This window comes from Dasypus novemcinctus, chromosome 15, assembly GCF_030445035.2.
Source record: "Dasypus novemcinctus isolate mDasNov1 chromosome 15, mDasNov1.1.hap2, whole genome shotgun sequence".
Lineage (NCBI taxonomy): Eukaryota > Metazoa > Chordata > Mammalia > Cingulata > Dasypodidae > Dasypus > Dasypus novemcinctus.
Genome location: NC_080687.1, coordinates 18,060,330 through 18,077,953, shown reverse-complemented (window position 1 = coordinate 18,077,953; position 17,624 = coordinate 18,060,330). Strand labels below are relative to the sequence as shown.

The following is a 17,624-nucleotide window of genomic DNA, read 5'->3' as shown; positions in this document are numbered from 1 at the left end:
TGCTCTCTGTGTTCATTCACTGTGTGTTCTGCATCCGCTTGCATTATCAGGCGGCACTGGGAATCTGCGTCTCTTTTTTGTTGTGTCATCTTGCTGCGTCAGCTCTCCGTGTGTGCATGCCACTCCTGGGCAGACTGCGCTTTCTTTTTTCACGCAGGGTGGCTTTCCTTGTGGGGCGCACACCTTGCACATGGGGCTCGCCTATGCGGGGGTGCCCCTGTGTGGCATGGTATTCCTTGCGCGGCAGCACTGTGCATGGACCAGCTGCTCTAATCTTTATTATTTCCTTGCTTTGGGATTAGTTTGTTGTTCTTTTTCTAGTTCCTCTGGGTGTGCAATTAGGTCTTTGATTTTAACTCTTTCTTCTTTTTATCGTCTTTTTTAAATTGTCTTTTTTAAAAAAAGATACATAGATCACACAAAATGTTACATTAAAAAATATGAGGTTCCCAAATGCCCCCCTCCCCCCCCACTCCTCCCACATCAACATGTGTGACACATTCATTGCATTTGATGAATATATTTTGGAGCACTGCTACACCACATGGATTATAGTTTACATCGTAGTAGAAGGAGCCAGCCATTCTGGAGAACAGTTTGGCAGTTCCTCAAAAAAGTAGCTATAGATTTGCCATATGACCCAGCAATTCCACTGCTGGGTATATATCCAAAAGAACTGAAAACAAGGACACAAACCAATATATGCACACCAGTATTCACAGTGGCATTATTCACTAATGCCAAAAGTTGGAATCCACCCAAATGCCCATCAACAGATGAATAGATAAACAAAATGTGGTACATACGTACAATGGGATATTACTCAGCTGTAAGAAAGAATACAGTACATGGGATAACATGGATGAATCTTGAGGACCTTACGTTGAGTGAAGCAAGCCAGGCATTGAAGGGCAAATACTACATGGCATTTCTTCTTTTTTTTTTTTTTAAAGATTCATTTTTTATTTATTTCTCTTCCCCGCGCCCCGGTTGTCTGCTCTCTGTGTCCATTCGCTGTGTGTTCTTCTGTGACTGCTTCTATCCTTATCAGTGGCACCAGGAATCTGTGTCTCTTTTTGTTGCGTCATCTTGTTGTGTCAGCTCTCCATGTGTGCGGCACCATTCCTGGGCAGGCTGCACTTTCTTTCACGCTGGGCGGCTCTCCTTACGGGGCGCACTCCTTGCGTGTGGGGCTCCCCTACGCTGGGGACGCTCCTGCGTGGCACGGCACTCCTTGCACACATCAGCACTGCGCATGGGCCAGCTCCACATGGATCAAGAAGGCCCGGGATTTGAACCGCGGACCTCCCATGTGGTAGGCGGACGCCCTATCCATTGGGCCAAGTCCGCTTCCTATCTTCTTTTTAAATATAGACATTTATAGTACAAATTTCCCTCTCAGCACTGCTTTTGCTGCATCCTATAGGTTTTGATATGTTGTGTTCTCCTTTTCATTCTTTTCAAGGTAGTTACGGATTTCTTTTTCAATTTCCTCCTTGACATACTGATTGTCTAAAAGTTTGTTTAACTTTCATATCTTTGTGCCTATTCTGGTTCACTGTCCCTAATTAATTTCCAGCTTCATTCTGTTGTGGTCAGAGAAACTACCTTGTATAATTTCGATCCTTCTGAATTCTTTGAGACTTGTTCTGTGACCTACCATGTGGTCTATCCTGGAGAATGATCTATGTGAGCTGCATAAGAACGTGTGTCCTGCTGTAATGGGGTCTAATATACTGCATATGTCTATTAGGTCTAGATCCTCTAAGGTATTACTCAAGGTCTCTGTTTCTTTATTAACCCTCTGTTGAGATATTCTGTCTAATGGTGATAATGATGAATTAAAGTTCTCCACTGCAGAGGGTGCTGGCTTGGGGCCTGGGGAGCCGTGGGTCGCCTTGCTCCTCTGTGCTGCTTCCAGGCTTGTGGGGCGGAAGTGTGTTTGTCCACCAGCAGCCTCGCCCAAGGTGCCTCTGCCCGGCCTGGACCAGCTTGGAGCTGAGAGGGGGAAGGTGGGAGCTGTGAGGGCCATGGCAGCCAGGCTGGGCAGTGTGTCAGCAGGGGCCCTTTGGGTGGGCCTGGAGGAGGAGGCTGTGAGTCACTGGTGCCAAGACCCCATCACTGTGGATGGCCTGTTGCCATCAAAAATAAGGATTAGTTTAGAAGATAATATGCAATATGTGTCTATGAGAAGAGCTCTAAAAGTGAAGAGGCCTTGCTTTGATGTATCATTGATTTATTTAACTGGAAAATTTATGGATCTTGTCAGATCTGCTCCTGGAGGTATTCTTGATTAAACAAGGTTGCAACAATGCTAGGAGTATGAATGTGAAGAGTATATCACCAATGACTTAGACGGAATTGGCCTAGTTAAAAAAAACCTAAGAACTGTATTCAGTGGATAGGAGCTGATCTTAGCGATTTTGGAGCAATACCCCAGCAAACGTAGCCACAGGAGGAACTTTCTGACTTATCAGCAATGGAAGATGCTTTGGATGAGTTAATTAAGGATTGTGCTTAGCATGTGTTTGAATTAACAAATGACAAAGAAAATCAAAGACTAGCATATGTGACTTATCAAGATATTCATAGCATTTGAGCCTTCCATGAACAGATTGTTATTGTAGGTAAAGCTCCAGCAGAAACAAAATCGGATGTTCCAGCTCCCAGAGAAGACTCTATAACAGTCCATATAAGGAGCACCAAAGCACCTACTGATGTTTGTTTATGTGAAGTGGGGCAGGATAACACAAGTAACGAAGTATCTGAAGATGTAGGGACCTCTTCATCTGAAAGGAAGCCTCTCAAATACACTGATGAAGAAGAAAATCCTCTTTAGCAAAGTGAAGAATCACTTGACATGAGTAACTGACTACTCATGTATTAATGTATTAATGTATGAATTCATGTATTAAGTTTTTGGGGAGACATTCAAATGGATGAATAATGCATCCAAGTTGATTCTCAGAGCAATCGGTCACCTCTGATGTCTTGTTCCCAGGTAGTAGCCTCATTAAGGCGTATCCTTCCTAGGCCAGCAGCTTTCTGAGCACTGGTATCTTGGAGCAGTCCACTGCTTACAGTCATGGATAACTATGATTTATGTATTCAAAAGCAATGCTTTTTAAAGTTACTCACTGCTTTTTGTCAGGGAAACAGATATCTTGCCTCCTGAAATAGCTTCTTCACAAAGAATGTCACTGAAATAGATGATCAGACCTGAAATGGATAGTTCTTCATGGACTCTACCTTTTTTCTTCAAGGATTATATGTAGTATATGAAAAGAAATTGCCTTACACTGGTTCGTGTTTGCCTTTAGCTGTAAATTGAGTAGCTTTACACAATGAATCTGAATGTGATGTCTTTGTATATATTTGTATAATGCTTAGATTATATACAGAAATGTCAAGTGAAACTTCATCATTGTACAGTAAAAACAGTGTATATATGGAATGTAACTGAGAAATTCTTCTTGTCTGTAGCCTATTTGAATCCTCTGACTGAGGGTTAGAGGAGACTTTTTAAACTTCTACATAATGTGCTAAACATTTAAAGCTCATGAATATAATTAAAGTATTTTAATATTTAGTATTAAGTATTTAATATTGACCAGTGCTAAAAAAAATAAAGTCCCCCTCTATACTTGTAGAGGCATCTATTTCTCCCCTTATTTTTTCCAGTTTGCCTCATGTATTTTGGGTCACCCTGGTTAGGTACATAAATATATGATTGTTCTTTCTTCTTGATAGATTACCCCTTTTATTAATATACAGTTTCCTTCTTTGTCTCTTGCAATAGTTTTGTATTTAAAGTCTATTCATCCAACATTAGTATGGCTACTCCTGACCATTTTTGGTAATTGTTTGCATGTAAAATTGTTTTCCAACCATGCACTTGCAACCTCCTTGCATCCCTGGGTCTAAGATGAGTTTCTTGTAGACAGCATATAGATGGGTCATATTTCCTTATCCATTCTGCCAATCTGTGCTTTTTGATTGGAGAGTTTAATCCATTAACATTCAATGTTACTATCGTCAAGGTAGTACTTACACTAGCCACTTTTTATTTAGGTTTATATATATCATATTTTATTTTTATTTCTTTTATCTTTTTAGTTATTCTTACTAATAATCCTCCTTTCTACACTCTTCTCCAACCCTCTCTCTCCTGTTTTTTCCTTTCAACCTGCAGAATTCCCTTTAGTATTTCTTGAAGGGCAAGTTTCTTGTTGACAAACTCAATTTCTGTTTATCTGTGAATATTTTGAACTCTCTCTCATTTTTGAATGCCAGCTTTGCTGGAAACAGAAATCTTGGCTGGCATTATTTTTCTTTTAGCACCTTAACAATGTCATACCACTGCCTTCTTACCTCCATGGTTTCAGATGAGAAATCAGTGCTTAATCTTACCAAGCTTCCTTGTATATGATAGATCTCTTTTCTCTTGCTGCTTTCAGTATTCTTATTTTGTGCATTTGACAATTTGATAAGTATATGTCTTGCAGTAAGCCTGTTAGGATTTATACTGTTGGAATGTGCTGCAATTCCTGGACATGTGCATCCATGTCCCTCAAAAGAGTTGAGAAAATTTCAGCCATTATCTCCTCCAATACTCCTTCTGCCCACTTTCCCTTCTCTTCTCCCTCTGGGATGCCTGTAATGAGTATGTTTGTGTATTTTGTGCTGTCATTCAATTTCCTGAGTCCCTTCTGATTTTTTTCCTACCTTTTTATCTATCTGTTTTATCATCTGTGAGATTTCAGATGTCACTCTTTGATGTCACTAATTCTTTCCTCTGCCTGTTCAAATTTGCTGTTATGTGCTTCTATTGTATTTTTAATTTCTTGTTTTGTGCCATTCATCACCATCAGATGTGTTACCTTTTTAAAATAGATTTTAAATATATTTTTAAAGACAAATAGATCATACAAAATATTACCTTAAAAAATATAAGAGGATCCCATATACTCCCACTCCCCACCCCCCACACACACTTCTCCCACATCACCAAGTTCATTCATCAGTGTGGCACATTCATTGCATTTGATGAATACATTTTGGAGCACTGCTACATGGATTATAGTTTACCTTGTAGTTTACACTCTCTCCCATTCCACTCAGTGGGTATAGCAGGATCTATGATGTCTTGCATCTGTCCCTGCAATATCATTCAGGACAACTCCAAGTCCTGAAAATGCCCCATATCACACCTCTTCTTCCCTCTCCCTGCCCCCAGCAACTCCTGTGGCCACTGTCCCCACACCAATGGTACAGTTTCTTCCAGTGCTAGAGTCACAAAAATTCTATAGTAGAATACCAGTCAGTCCACTCTAATCCATATTTTATTCCTCCATTCTGAGCATCTGTTACCTTTTTATATATGTTTATGATTTCTTCTGTATATTCCCCCAATGTCTTCACAATATCTTTTATTTCTTCCTTTACTTCATTAATTGATTCATGCATTTCTTTGGACATCCTTGATTAGTAGTTCCATGTTTTGCATCTCATCCTGACTTTTAGTTTGATCATTAAATGGGCCATGTTTTCCTGTTTCTTAGTGTGGCTTATAGTTTTTTGTTGGTGTCTAGATATCTGTGTATCTTGATATCAGATATTCAGATTGTTAGCTTCTCTTTCTACACTAGCGTTTTGTTTTGTTTTGTTTTGTGTTAAGTTTCCTCTTTGATACTTGGTTCTACTTATTCTATATCCTTGTTCTGTATCTGTGTTCTCCTGGAAAAAATATTAAGACCATAGAAAAGACAAGAAAGGAATAGACAAAAAGAATAAAGAAATGAAAGAAAAAAATGGAAAAGGAACCTTAAAAAAACAGGAAGAAAAGAAAAAAATAGAGTGAAAATCATGAAAAATAAAAGAATTACACATAAAAAAAGAATGAAACAGGGAAAAAATAGAATAAAATAAAAAACCAGAAAGATGAGATGAGAAGAAAGAAAATGAGGACCAAACAAGAGAAGGCAGAATGAAAGAAAAGCAACAGAACAGAGAAAAATGAAAGAAAGAAAAGACATAAACTAAGGAGAAATGAGAGAAAAAAAGAAAGGAAAAAAAACTCAGAAAAAAACAGGCTTCCCTCTCAGGCCACTAGCAACCATCTTAGACTGTCAGTGCTCACCGACCAATCACCCCGCAGCCTGTCCTCCCCAAGTGGGGTACCTGGGTGTAGAGAAAAGAGTATGGAATTTGAAAAACAACTTAAAAAAGAGACTCAGTCTAACTTCCCTGTCCCAAGGCTGTTTGTCCTTGGACTCCTCCTTGCAACTCTTGGGGTACCTCTCCCCACTCCTCCCCGCCTTATCAGGCCTGTAGGCATTTGTTGTTATTGTTGTTTTGTTTTTAAGAGGTACGGGGACCCTCGTATATTTATATACGTGAAGCAGGAGTTTAACCACTGAGCCATACCTGCGCCACAGTTAGGTTAAGCTTCTGAAGGCTTCTGAAGGTTTGTCGTCTGCCTCTGCCGCCCTTTTTCGCCTCAGGCCAGTGTGGCTTCTGATGTTTTGCTAGTTGCCTCTCCAGGCTTTGCACTCTCCCAGGTCTTTAGGCGACTGTCGGCCCACCCCCTCACTGAAGTAGTTCTCCTCTCTCCCAGGTGTTTGGGGGTGGAAGCCCACCTCATCAGATCCCCCTCCTCCTCCTGGAGATGCTTGGGCACTGGTCGATGTCCTTTCACTATTATTTTTTTTCTGGTCCGCCTGCCCTAGCTCCCCCCCCCTCCCTGCGTTGGCTGGGTGCTGGTCCCCCACGCTTGTTTACCATGTAGCTTCCCCACCTAGAGCCTACTGGGTACTGGGTCGCTCCCCTGGTCGCCCGGGGGCGGGAGGGTTACCTCACTCCAGGAGCTGGCTGGGTGCTGGTCCTCCAGCAGGTCACTTCCCTGGCTTCCCTCGCCCTCCAAGCCGGCTTGAGCACCCTATCTCCTATGGGTGCCCCCGTCCCTCCCCCCGGCCAACTGGGTCCCCCTTCTAGCTCCCTCTCCAATCTACCTACTTTCCCAGTTTCTGGAGGAGGTGGAGGATTGTGGGGGAAAGGGGAGGGAGGGGGGAGAGATAGAGAGAGAGAAAACCACAGAAGCAAGATGCTGAAAGCAACGAAACCCAGAAAAGAAGGGAGAGACCAGCAGGCACGACCACATGCCTTGTCCTGTGGCAGCGGAGCCAAGGATGGCTGGCAGCCAGTCTTTGGGAAGAAAGCAGCACCTTGATGATCTCTTGATATGGACATTTTCTCGGCCTGAAACTGTTAGCTAATAAACTCCCACTGTTTAAACAGGCCCCACTTCATGGTATTTGCTCTAAGCAGCCTAGGAAACTAAAATGGAGTTTGCCAGGGCTGCTGTAACAAAGTACCACAGTGCCTTAAACCACAGCAATTTATCATTTCACAGTTGTGGAGGTTAGAGGTACGAAATCAAGGTGTTGGCAGGACTATCCTTCCTTTAAAGGGGAAGATTCATTCCTTACCTTTCTCCTGGCATCTGATGGGTTGGGGCGATCCATGGTGCTCCTTGGTTTATGGCAAAACTCAACCTCTGCCTCTGTCACATGGCCATGTCTCTGATTCTGTCTCTCTCTTACTGTGCCCAAATTTCCTCTCTTTGTATGGACACCAGTCATATTGGATTAAGGACCCACCCCAATCCAGTTTGACCTCATTGTAACTAATAACAAAGATCCTATTTCCAAAGAAGGTCTTGTTCACAGGACTGGGGATTAGGACTTGAACATGTCTCCATAATGTCTTTTTGAGGGATATAATTCAATCCGTAAGAGAGAGCATGAGATGGGGAGAAGGGGTTGCAATTTAAAATTGGGTGGTCAGGGGAGGCCCGTTGAGAAGTATCACTTGAGCAGAGACCCGAAGGAGAGCCAGAGCTCTCTGGGAAGAATGTTCCAGTCAGGGAACGGTGGGTGGAACGCAGGGGAGGAGGAAATGAGTCCGAGGTAAGGGGGCACCAGACCGAGGGCCTTACTGGCCTTGGCAAGGGCTCTCGGTTTTACCCTGAGTGAGGTGGAAGCTCCAGGAGAGCTTTCATCAGAAGAGAGGCATGGACTGGCTCGTGTCCTATCACAATCAATCCTCTGCTGCAACAGTCTCAGGAGACAAGGATGGAGTGGGCAGCACAGTTGGGGCCTGACTGCAATAATCTAGGTGAGTGATGCTGGCGACTCAGATCAAGGGGTTCACGATGGAGCTCACAAGGAGGGGCCAGGACCCCGAAGCCGAGGACACACTCCTGCCCACGATGGAGATGGCCTGGGAGGCTAGTATTGCTTTTTCTACTTGCCAGAACATTCTTTTAAACCTTATAGTGTATTTACTGTCTGGGCAATGTGAAGCAATAAAACATAAATTTAATTGTCATTCCAGTATATGTTGCCTTAAAAGGAATAAAAAGAAACCTGAACTTTAAAAATTCTCATCTTCTACATTCTCATATGCATCCATCCAGCCACCCACCCATTTGTGAATTCCAACAGATATTTATTGAGCACTTACTGTTTGTCAGCAGATAGTGGGCCACCAATTAATCTGACGTGGTAAAATGATACAGCCGGTTTTTGTACATATTTGCTATATCGAGGAAAGTGATGCGTACCTATTTTCAATGAGATTTTTGTTTCATTCATCACATGGTGGCTATTACAGGTGCCAGAGGAAAGCTCTGAAGACATACAATTCTCCCGTGGTTGGGAAAGTATCATCCATTGCAGAGCGTGTGGTCCAGCTCAATATAGACTTCAGAATTTCTAAAGTTGACTAATAGCTTGAAAGGATACCTCTAAGAGAATTCATTATGCTACTTATTTTCTTTACATCTTTAGGTAGTCTGATTAATGATAAATATGCTACTGAAAATGAAAATTTAAGGCTCTGTTCTGTTCAATATTTTTACCAATGACTTGAATGATGACCGAGGAAGCTTGTTTACTTCATTTGCAAATGACACCAAGTACATGCAGTACGTGACAGACTCAGCAGGGGCCCAGGAATGCAGAATTCATGGGAGTAAATCAAATGAGGTCAGCATGCAAAAGCGCTTTGTAAACTGTAAATTAACAGGTGTTAGATGTTTTATCAGTAAAAGACCTGGGATTTTGTTGTCTACAAGCCTCTAGTGAGCCAACAAGGCAACATAAGTAAATGATATAGTGTGTTAGAAAGTGACACATGCTTCTTATTTTAATGAGTGGATAGACCTCCAAGGTGTGAGAATGCTGGGAATGCATTTGCTACCCACCTCCCTCCTGAGAGGCCAACCACCGTGACACATTTTGCATGTCCATCAGGACAGTGCATGGCAGGCGGCAGTGGTCAAGATGGGCAGGCAGGGGGTCCTGGCCCTATCAATTGGCCACCACCAATATGGCCCACAGACCAGCAATCTGTTGAGTCTAGAACTTTAGTGGGATGGTCTCCTGCTTTTTCTAAGGAGTGGAGCCTGTGCTTTTCTTAGCAAATATACCAGGATGTGGACAGGCAAACGAGTGCAGGGTCTTTCAGAGCAGGCATGCAGGAGGCTGGCTGCCTACTGTCCCCTGGACCTGCTGTGGCTCAGAACATTCCCGGAACTTCTGAAACCAATGCAATTTCTTTTGAAAAATCCCTGGGTGGGACAATATACTGCCTTCGGGGTAGAGCTGGGGTAAATTTTTAACAATATAATCCTGTTTTGTTTTACTATAAAGGTAATGAAAACTCATAAGATGGCCCAGAGAAGACTCCAAATCAGGGATAATAGTTTTCCTGCAGTAAGTTCACAGCTTGCCGAGTTGACTTCTTTGTAGCACCAGCACTCAACTGAATGACTTCTAATCAACCACCTGTATCATGATGTAAATAGCTGTATTAGTCATGTATCCCAGGCCTGATTTCTCCCACACTTTCCCTTCCAGACCTCCCAATGGTTTGCTTGGCTTCCATAGGAAATAATTTTAGAGTAAATGACTGAAAAAAGAAGACTGGACAGTGTGACATAAAAAAGAAACAAACAAAAACCCAAAACAAAACAAAACAGGGAGAGAGACTTCTGGGATGAAGAAATATTCTTTTTCTTGACCTGGGTGTTGGTTGCATAGATGTGCTCGATTTGTGAAAATTTGTCAAGCTGTACACTTACGCTTTCTGTCCTTTATGTTCTGTTTTTTTTAAGGAGGTAAGGGGTATTTAAAAAAAAATACTTATTTCTCTCCCCTTCCTCCCCACCCTGGCTGTCTGTTCTCTGTGTCTATTTGCTGCGTCTTTTGTCCACTTCTGTTGTCAGCGACACGGGAATCTGTGTTTCTTTTTGTTGCGTCATCTTGTTGTGTCAGCTCTCCGTGTGTGTGGCGCAATTCCTGGGCAGGCTGCACTTTCTTTCGTGCTGGGCGGCTGTCCTTACGGGGTGCACTCCTTGCACGTGGGGCTCCCCTACGCGGGGGACACCCCTGCGTGGCAAGGCACTCCTTGCGCGCATCAGCACTGCGCGTGGGCCAGCTCCACACGGGTCAAGGAGGTGCGGGGTTTGAACTGCGGACCTCCCATGTGGTAGACGGACGCCCTAACCACTGGGCCAAGTCCGCCGCCAAGTAAAGAGTATTGAACCTGGGTTCTTGTACATGGGAAGTAGGCTCTCAACCCTCTAGCTACACCCAATCCCTCTTTTATGTATTTTTAAGTTTAATAAAAAATGTTTTATTTTAAAATAAGAGTTCAAAGTAAAATGTGTAGACATGTGAACATCTGGGTGGGCCTGTGCGTTATTTTAATTTATTTGCCATAATACTGGACCCCGGCTTTTTAAACCTTTTCACTGTCAGACACTAGGCAGAGCGTTTCACACACATTCTCCTGTACTCCTCTACTTTATTCTCCTATACTTTATTTTTATTTTCCAAATGAGGAAACTTATTCACAAAGTCAAAGAGGTTAAGTGACCTTGCCAAGTCATGTAGCTGGGAAGGAGCAGATGCTGGCCTGAGCCACTCAGAGGCCACGCCTGGATTCCACCCTTCAGCGGGGCACAGCCCCCAAGTGAGAGAGCACCACATAGACTATAAAGCATCACTATTTTTTTTTAAAGATTAATTAATTAATTTATTTCCCTCCTTCCCCTCCTTCCCCTCTTCCTGCCCTGCTCTTTTTTGCTATCTGTGTTGTCTTCTCATCTTCTCTCCTCTAGAATTCACCAGGATTGGATCCTGGAGACCTCTGATGTGGAGAGAGGTTCCCTGTCAATTGCTCCACCTCAGTTCCTGGTTTCTGCTGCGCTTCACCTTGACTCTCCCCTTGTCTCTCTTTTGATGTCATCATCTTGTTGCGTGACTCACTTGCGTGGACACTGGTGGGCCATGTGGGAACTTGTGCTCACCACGCTGGCACTTGCGGGGTATTGGCTAGCTGCGGGCACGCTTTCTCTTCTTCTCTTTCACCAGGAGGCCTCAGGGATGGAACCGAGGTCCTCCCATATGGAGTGATAGGCAGGAGCTCTATCACTTGAGCCACATCTGCTTCCTTAAATCATCACTCACTTAACCTGCGATGTTCTTGCCTGGATCTCATCTCACCAAGAAAGCCCAAAAAGCACGCCTTTGGGGTTTCCCACCTTGGTCCTGAGGCTCGCGGCCCCAAAGGGCAGTCGTCCTGGCCGGGCCAGCCTTGCGCTGGGCTGCGAGAGGCTCTTACGCTGGGTCCCTAACGCCCGCTGTGCTGAGGCACGGGCGCTCCTGCTCGGGGCCTGCACACACTCCATTTGCGTGTGGGCTGGTTCCCAGGGCAGGGGCGAAAGTGGCAGGTCAAGAGCCCCCTGACGGGTGCCCGTCTGTTTTCACTCAGGGCTGCTCCGGGCGGCCACTTCCTGCCTCTCTACCACGCTGCCCTTGGGAAACGTTCCCAACTCTCCTCCCCCATGCCGCCCCTCCCGATAATGCTGGGCACGTCCTGTGTCATTTCCGTCTCATCGCAGCAGTGCTGCCTGTCTCCTCCGGGTGGGATCCCTATTTGACAGTCTGTGACAGGGTCTGCAAAGTTGTGACTGATGGACTAGCGTTTTGGATTTCTGTTTAGAGATCCAATTCTATCTTCCCCCAAACCATCCATCAGAACAGTTTTTTTTGCATTTATGATCTGAAATATGGAAATTTCTTACCCAATTTGTGTGTGGTGGGATTGAATTTTCTCTGCTGAACCTTCTTAAAGCCTTGGAAACGCCCAGGCTTTGTGTGTGTTTTAATTAAAATGTTGTCTCTGAATTATCTAAACAGTGGATTTATAAAGCAGGAACAGTGTAAGCAGAAACTGCATTCCTAATTTAGGACTTGAAATCAGATACATTATACGTTTGACCAACAATGTCATAAAAGCAGAGCTCCAACTACGAAATTATTTTACTTACATACAAGAAAAGTTTTTCCCCAGAATGAGGTACTCCAGGCTTGCTAAAGGAAAGACATCACTCCCATCTTTAAGCCCAGGGAGAACCTGGCATATCATGGATGAAATGGGACAGACACTTTAAAAAATATTATTTCTTCAGGAAAACACGCTGTAAGAGCTAATTATAGCCCTTGGAAGAATCTACTGTTGGTGGCACCTGTAAAATGTCAGAACATCCACTGCAGTAATTTTTCAAGCTTCTTTTGCAGGCAAAAGGTTTATTATATCTAATAAAAACTGTTACTCTAAAAACCTGTTCAGAGATTCTACCGATAAAAACAATTAACCAACTCCAGAAACAGTGATTTAAATTTAAGGCCACTTTTTATTCATTATAAAATGCTCATTTTCAGTTATAGTAGTCTAGGAAATATACCCTTACGCTAAAAATTTTTTTAGTAAGAGTTTTGTATATATTTTAGCTAAGTTAATATTTACATACCAAACATCTACAAATATAGTACTAGAAACAGCTCATTATTTTTAGTGTTATTTCATAAAAAGTCTTGTTTTGGTGTTCTATAATGTAAAGGGGGAAAATCCTTTTGGCAATAAGAAATCTTAGAGTAAGTCAACTTAAGCTTTGCAGTAATGGAAATACAAAATTAGGAAGAGAAATACATTCCCTGGCTTTAATTGTATAATGTCTAAATGTTATATTTAAAGATTTAGAATATCCTGAACTCCAGGGTGAAAAAATCTATGGACCTTTACAAAAGCATTTACCCTATTCAACAGCACAATACTCTTTATAAGTATTTACTTTTGTAGATATTTGAGAATCAATGTTACAAATATCAGAAGAAAAATTCAAAAGAAAAATTTTTAGGAAAAAAGGGCTTTATTTCATAATACCAAAGAATTAAAGACAATTTAATAGAAAAACAATCTAACTGAAAAGAGACTTAAATTGCATCCTCATTTTTAAAAGGGATGTTAATTCATAGTTCTTATTGTAGGCATTCTTGTACAAGAATTCTATGGTCTATCCACTAACTTAAAGATAAAAGAAAATCAGGATATACCACAAAATTCTGACTTGCTCTTTTCCCCTTTTTGTCTCTTTTTCTTTTCTTTTTAAAATTAAGATATCCTTTTTGATGATTTTATGCAATAAAAAAATAGTAAAAGAAACTTTAACAAGGAGAAAGCAAATGATTCCATAACAAATATTTTAGAATTAAAAAATGATTTAGGGGGAGTGGATGTAGCTCAAGTGGTTGAGCACCTGCTTCTCAAGTATTAGGTCCCAGGTCCTATCCCTGGTACCTCCTAAAAACAAACAAATGAAAAACCCAACTCTCATTGGGGAATGGATGTAGGTCAGTGTGTGAGTGCCTGCTTCCCATATATGAGGTACTGGGTTCAATCCCCACTAGCTTTTTTTAAAAAATGAATTTGGGTTCTGTGAATGTTAAAATGCTTAATATTTTATAACCATTATAGATTGTGTTCAAGACCAAATGGATGACTGGGCTATTAGAAACAGGCATACAGGGAAATGGACTTGAACCAGTGGACAGGGCGTCCGCCTACCACATGGGAGGTCTGCAGTTCAAACCCAGGGCCTCCTTGACCCGTGTGGAGCTGGCCCATGCGCAGTGCTGATGCGCGCAAGGAGTGCCCTGCCACGCAGGGGTGTCCCCCGCGTAGGGGAGCCCCATGCGCAAGGACTGTGCCCCGTAAGGAGAACCGCCCAGTGTGAAAGAAAGTGCAGCCTGCCCAGGAATGGTGCCGCACACACGGAGAGCTGACCCAACAAGATGACGCAACAAAAAAGAAACACAGATTCCCGTGCCACTGACAACAACAGAAGCGGACAAAAAGAAGAACATGCAGCAAATGGACACAGAGAACAGACAACTGGGGTGGGGGCAGGAAGGGGAGAGAAATAAATAAAATAAATCTTAAAAAAAAAACAGGCACACAGAGGAGAAAAAATAATGTATAAATACATAGCATTTGAGATTTAGAATCAGCTTAGGGATTTAGAAAAGTTTCTATTCAATCAAGAGAAAAATACTTTCAATGACGTTTCTTTTAAGTAATTAGGCTTGAAAAAAAATCTTGATTCTTGCCTACTGCATAAAGCAATTCCTATCTTTTTTAAAGAAATCAAATTTTATTGATATATATTAACAAAACATAAATCCATCCCAAGTGTATTTGGTATAATCACATAGTTGTGCATTCATCACTTCAATCATTTTAGAGCGTCCCATCCGGCCAGGTTTCCAGGCTCTCGGGTGCTGTGACCCCTCTTTGCGCCCTCCACGCATCTCAGTCCCGCTGCCCCCACGGTCTTACGAACAGCACCTAAAGAAACCTTCTAGTTGGTCCCTTCCCTCCAGGGATCCCCCTCAGACAGCCTTGCTCCCCCTGCTGATGCCAACCGCGTTCTGGCTGGAGGTTCTAGAAGGGGAGCTTGGCTGGCCCGGGCACGCTCCCGGGGGAGTGGCTGCAGGCTGCCTGGCGCAAAGGAGCCCAGCAGCGTGCTGCTCTGCGGTCCCCAGGGGCTGGGCGCTGCGGAGGCTGGCCCGGGCCGGCCTGTCTCGCACTCTCCCGACAGGGCTGCTATTTGGAGCTCTTCTGGTGGCCGCGGGCAGCCGAGTACGTGTTGTAAGGTGGAAATCCACAGGTGGCGGGTGGGAGCGAGCCGGAGGGGAGGAGCAGGGGATTAACATGCCCTGAGTTCCCCACCACCATCCTGGCCTCAGTGACAATTGGGCTATAATTGCTGGTCCCTTCCTTTTGGAATTTTTTTCCGGCCCAGATGGTAGAACTCCAGCATGTTGAGCAGCAGAGACACGCAGGCCACTGCCGGCATGGAGAGGATGAAGACGGTCTTCTCCGTGGGCCTGGAGACAACGGTGTGCAGTCAGCGGTGTGGGGCAGGACCACCGCTGACAGAGGTAGAGGCGCTCCAGCTGGAAGCCGTACAGGAGGTACTGCCCCCCGAGGGAGTCCACCTCCAACAGAGCCTTAAAGATGATGTTGAAGTAGGCCCTGGGGACCTTGCCTTGGTCCACCCGGACCCGCGGCTTCTCCTTCTGGCCTGCACAGCTGCCCTCGGGCTGGCCACGCCCACACCGGAGCTGCGCCCTCTCCCTGCAGCGGCAATTCCTTGCGCTCCTTCGGTTCCTCCCTGCGCATGGTGTGCAGCGCGTGGCAGGTAGATCAGGGTGGGCGTGCAGAAGAAGATGATGTGCAGCACCCAGAAGCGGATGTGGGACATGGGGAAGGCTTGGGCGTAGCAGACGTTCTCGCAGCCCGGCTGCTCCGTGTCACAGGGGAAGTCCACCTGCTCATCGCTCCAGACCTTCTCGGCGGCGGCCCCCAGCCTCAGGATCCGGAAGGTAAACGGCACGGTCACCCAGACTTTGCCCACAGCCGTGGAGTGCTCCTGCGCGTTCTCCCTCGGTTTCCCCAGAGAGCTCCAGTTCCCCATGCTTCAGACTCCCTAGCCTGCCAAGAGCAGGTCGCTTGCTCACAAACGCGCAGCGAACAGGTGAGCGGCAGGATCCAGCCGACCCCAGGGCCAGGCTGCGTCTACTGGTGGGCGCGAGAATGTGGCTTTCCTGGGCAGTTAGGGGTCCCGCTCCATCCGCGGGCAGGGCGACGGAAACGCTCCTGGGGGCTTGGCCTGGTCGTGCGCGTGTACACAGACCCACAGCCCAGAATCTCCCAGAGCGGGATTAAATGCCTTTCTAGGTCCTGTTCTTCTACGGAACTGTCATTCCACACAAGTGCTGGCATAAATGAGACCCTCACAGGCTACTGCAACTCCCATTCAGAGAGGAGGAAACTAGTTCTAGAAAGAAAACCCACCCGCCCACAGGAAACGTCCCTGTGCCCTGGCCTCCTGCTTCGGGATCCTGCTCCCGGGTGCAGGGGCCGGCCTCTAAGGCAGGCCCCCCAAGCTCTGCCCACAGCCCTGCAGCCAATTCCTCAGCTCCTTCCTATGAGATTAATGCTAGAGGAGGGCAAGCTTTTCCCAAATTGCTCCCAGGCCAACGCGGCCATCATAATTTTTACCTCAAGTATCATTTACTTTCTTTTTGTTTACATCAACTCTACTTTTATGCCTACATTTATTTATTTTTTTTTAAGATTTATTTTATTTATTTCTCTCCCTTTCCCCTCCGCCCCAGTTGTCTGTTCTCTGCGTCATCTTCTTTGTCCGCTTCTGTTGTCGTCAGCGGCACAGAAATCTGTCTCTTTTTCTTGCGTCATCTTGTTGTGTCAGCTCTCCATGTGGGCAGCGCCATTCCTGGGCAGGCTGCACTTTCTTTCGCGCTGGGTGGCTCTTCTTACAGGGCTCACTCCTTGTGTGTGGGGCTCCCCTACATGGGGGAACACCCCTGCATGGCATGGTACTCCTTGCACGCACCAGCACTGCGTGTGGGCCAGCTCCACACGGGTCAAGGAGGCCCGGGGTTTGAACCGCGGACCTCCCATGTGGTAGGCAGATGCCCTAACCACTGGGCCAAGTCCGCTTCCCCCTGCATTTATTTTAAACAGGAAACTTTACATCACTCCTACAAACAGAAAACCAGCCTTTTTGCCAAAAATGAATGGTAGCTGTTAAACATACATGTTAATGACGTCAAAGCTGGTACATGCTACTGGATCTTCTTGATTGCTAAAATCTGTGAGTATAAGCACTCTCTTCCTAAAAGAAACAACAACAAAAAAGGCAATTGGGAGTATTAGAGCGGCCTGAAATATCTAATAGTAGCAACTGAGACCTTCCTTATCTAAGAACTCAGTCAGGAGGGGAAGGGTCTTGAACGGAACTGCTTTTCTCACCCTGTGGCCCAGCGTTAGTGAATGGACCAGCCCAAGTCACCTCACCGGTCAAACGCAATCTTTTGGTTACCCCCGAAGCTCCCATCAGACATGGCGGGAGGCGGTACCGACAGGCTGTGGAGCTACCGCAGCGCCTGGAGAATGGTGCCCACCTGCACGGCCAAGGCCAGGCAGGGAGCAGCAGGTCCATCAGCAGACACTCCCGAGGGCCACACCTGTCCAAGGCAAAGGTCCTGCCAGACCGTCCCAGTGTGGGGCAGGGGGCTGCCATGCCTGACCCCAGACCCCCTCGGCAGATGCTGCACTACCTGGTCGAGCTGCTGCCGGGCCTTGGGCCGCGCACTCTGCTCCCAGCCTGTTTCTGCACCTGCGAAAGG

At 45.1% G+C, this 17,624-nt stretch overlaps 1 protein-coding gene and 1 pseudogene across 1 annotated transcript; one reads left to right on the top strand and one right to left on the bottom strand.

The window, feature by feature from the left end:
* The first annotated feature begins 2,240 nt into the window (after nucleotides 1–2,240).
* LOC101431991 (transcription factor E2F6 pseudogene) lies at nucleotides 2,241–2,872 on the top strand (annotated as a pseudogene).
* A 12,140-nt stretch (nucleotides 2,873–15,012) lies between these two features.
* GJA3 (gap junction protein alpha 3) lies at nucleotides 15,013–15,886 on the bottom strand. The gene is given in 5 exon segments (XM_071208356.1): nucleotides 15,013–15,183; nucleotides 15,185–15,310; nucleotides 15,312–15,548; nucleotides 15,550–15,607; nucleotides 15,609–15,886. Coding segments are annotated over 5 exon segments (870 nt in total).
* Nucleotides 15,887–17,624: the final 1,738 nt, after the last annotated feature.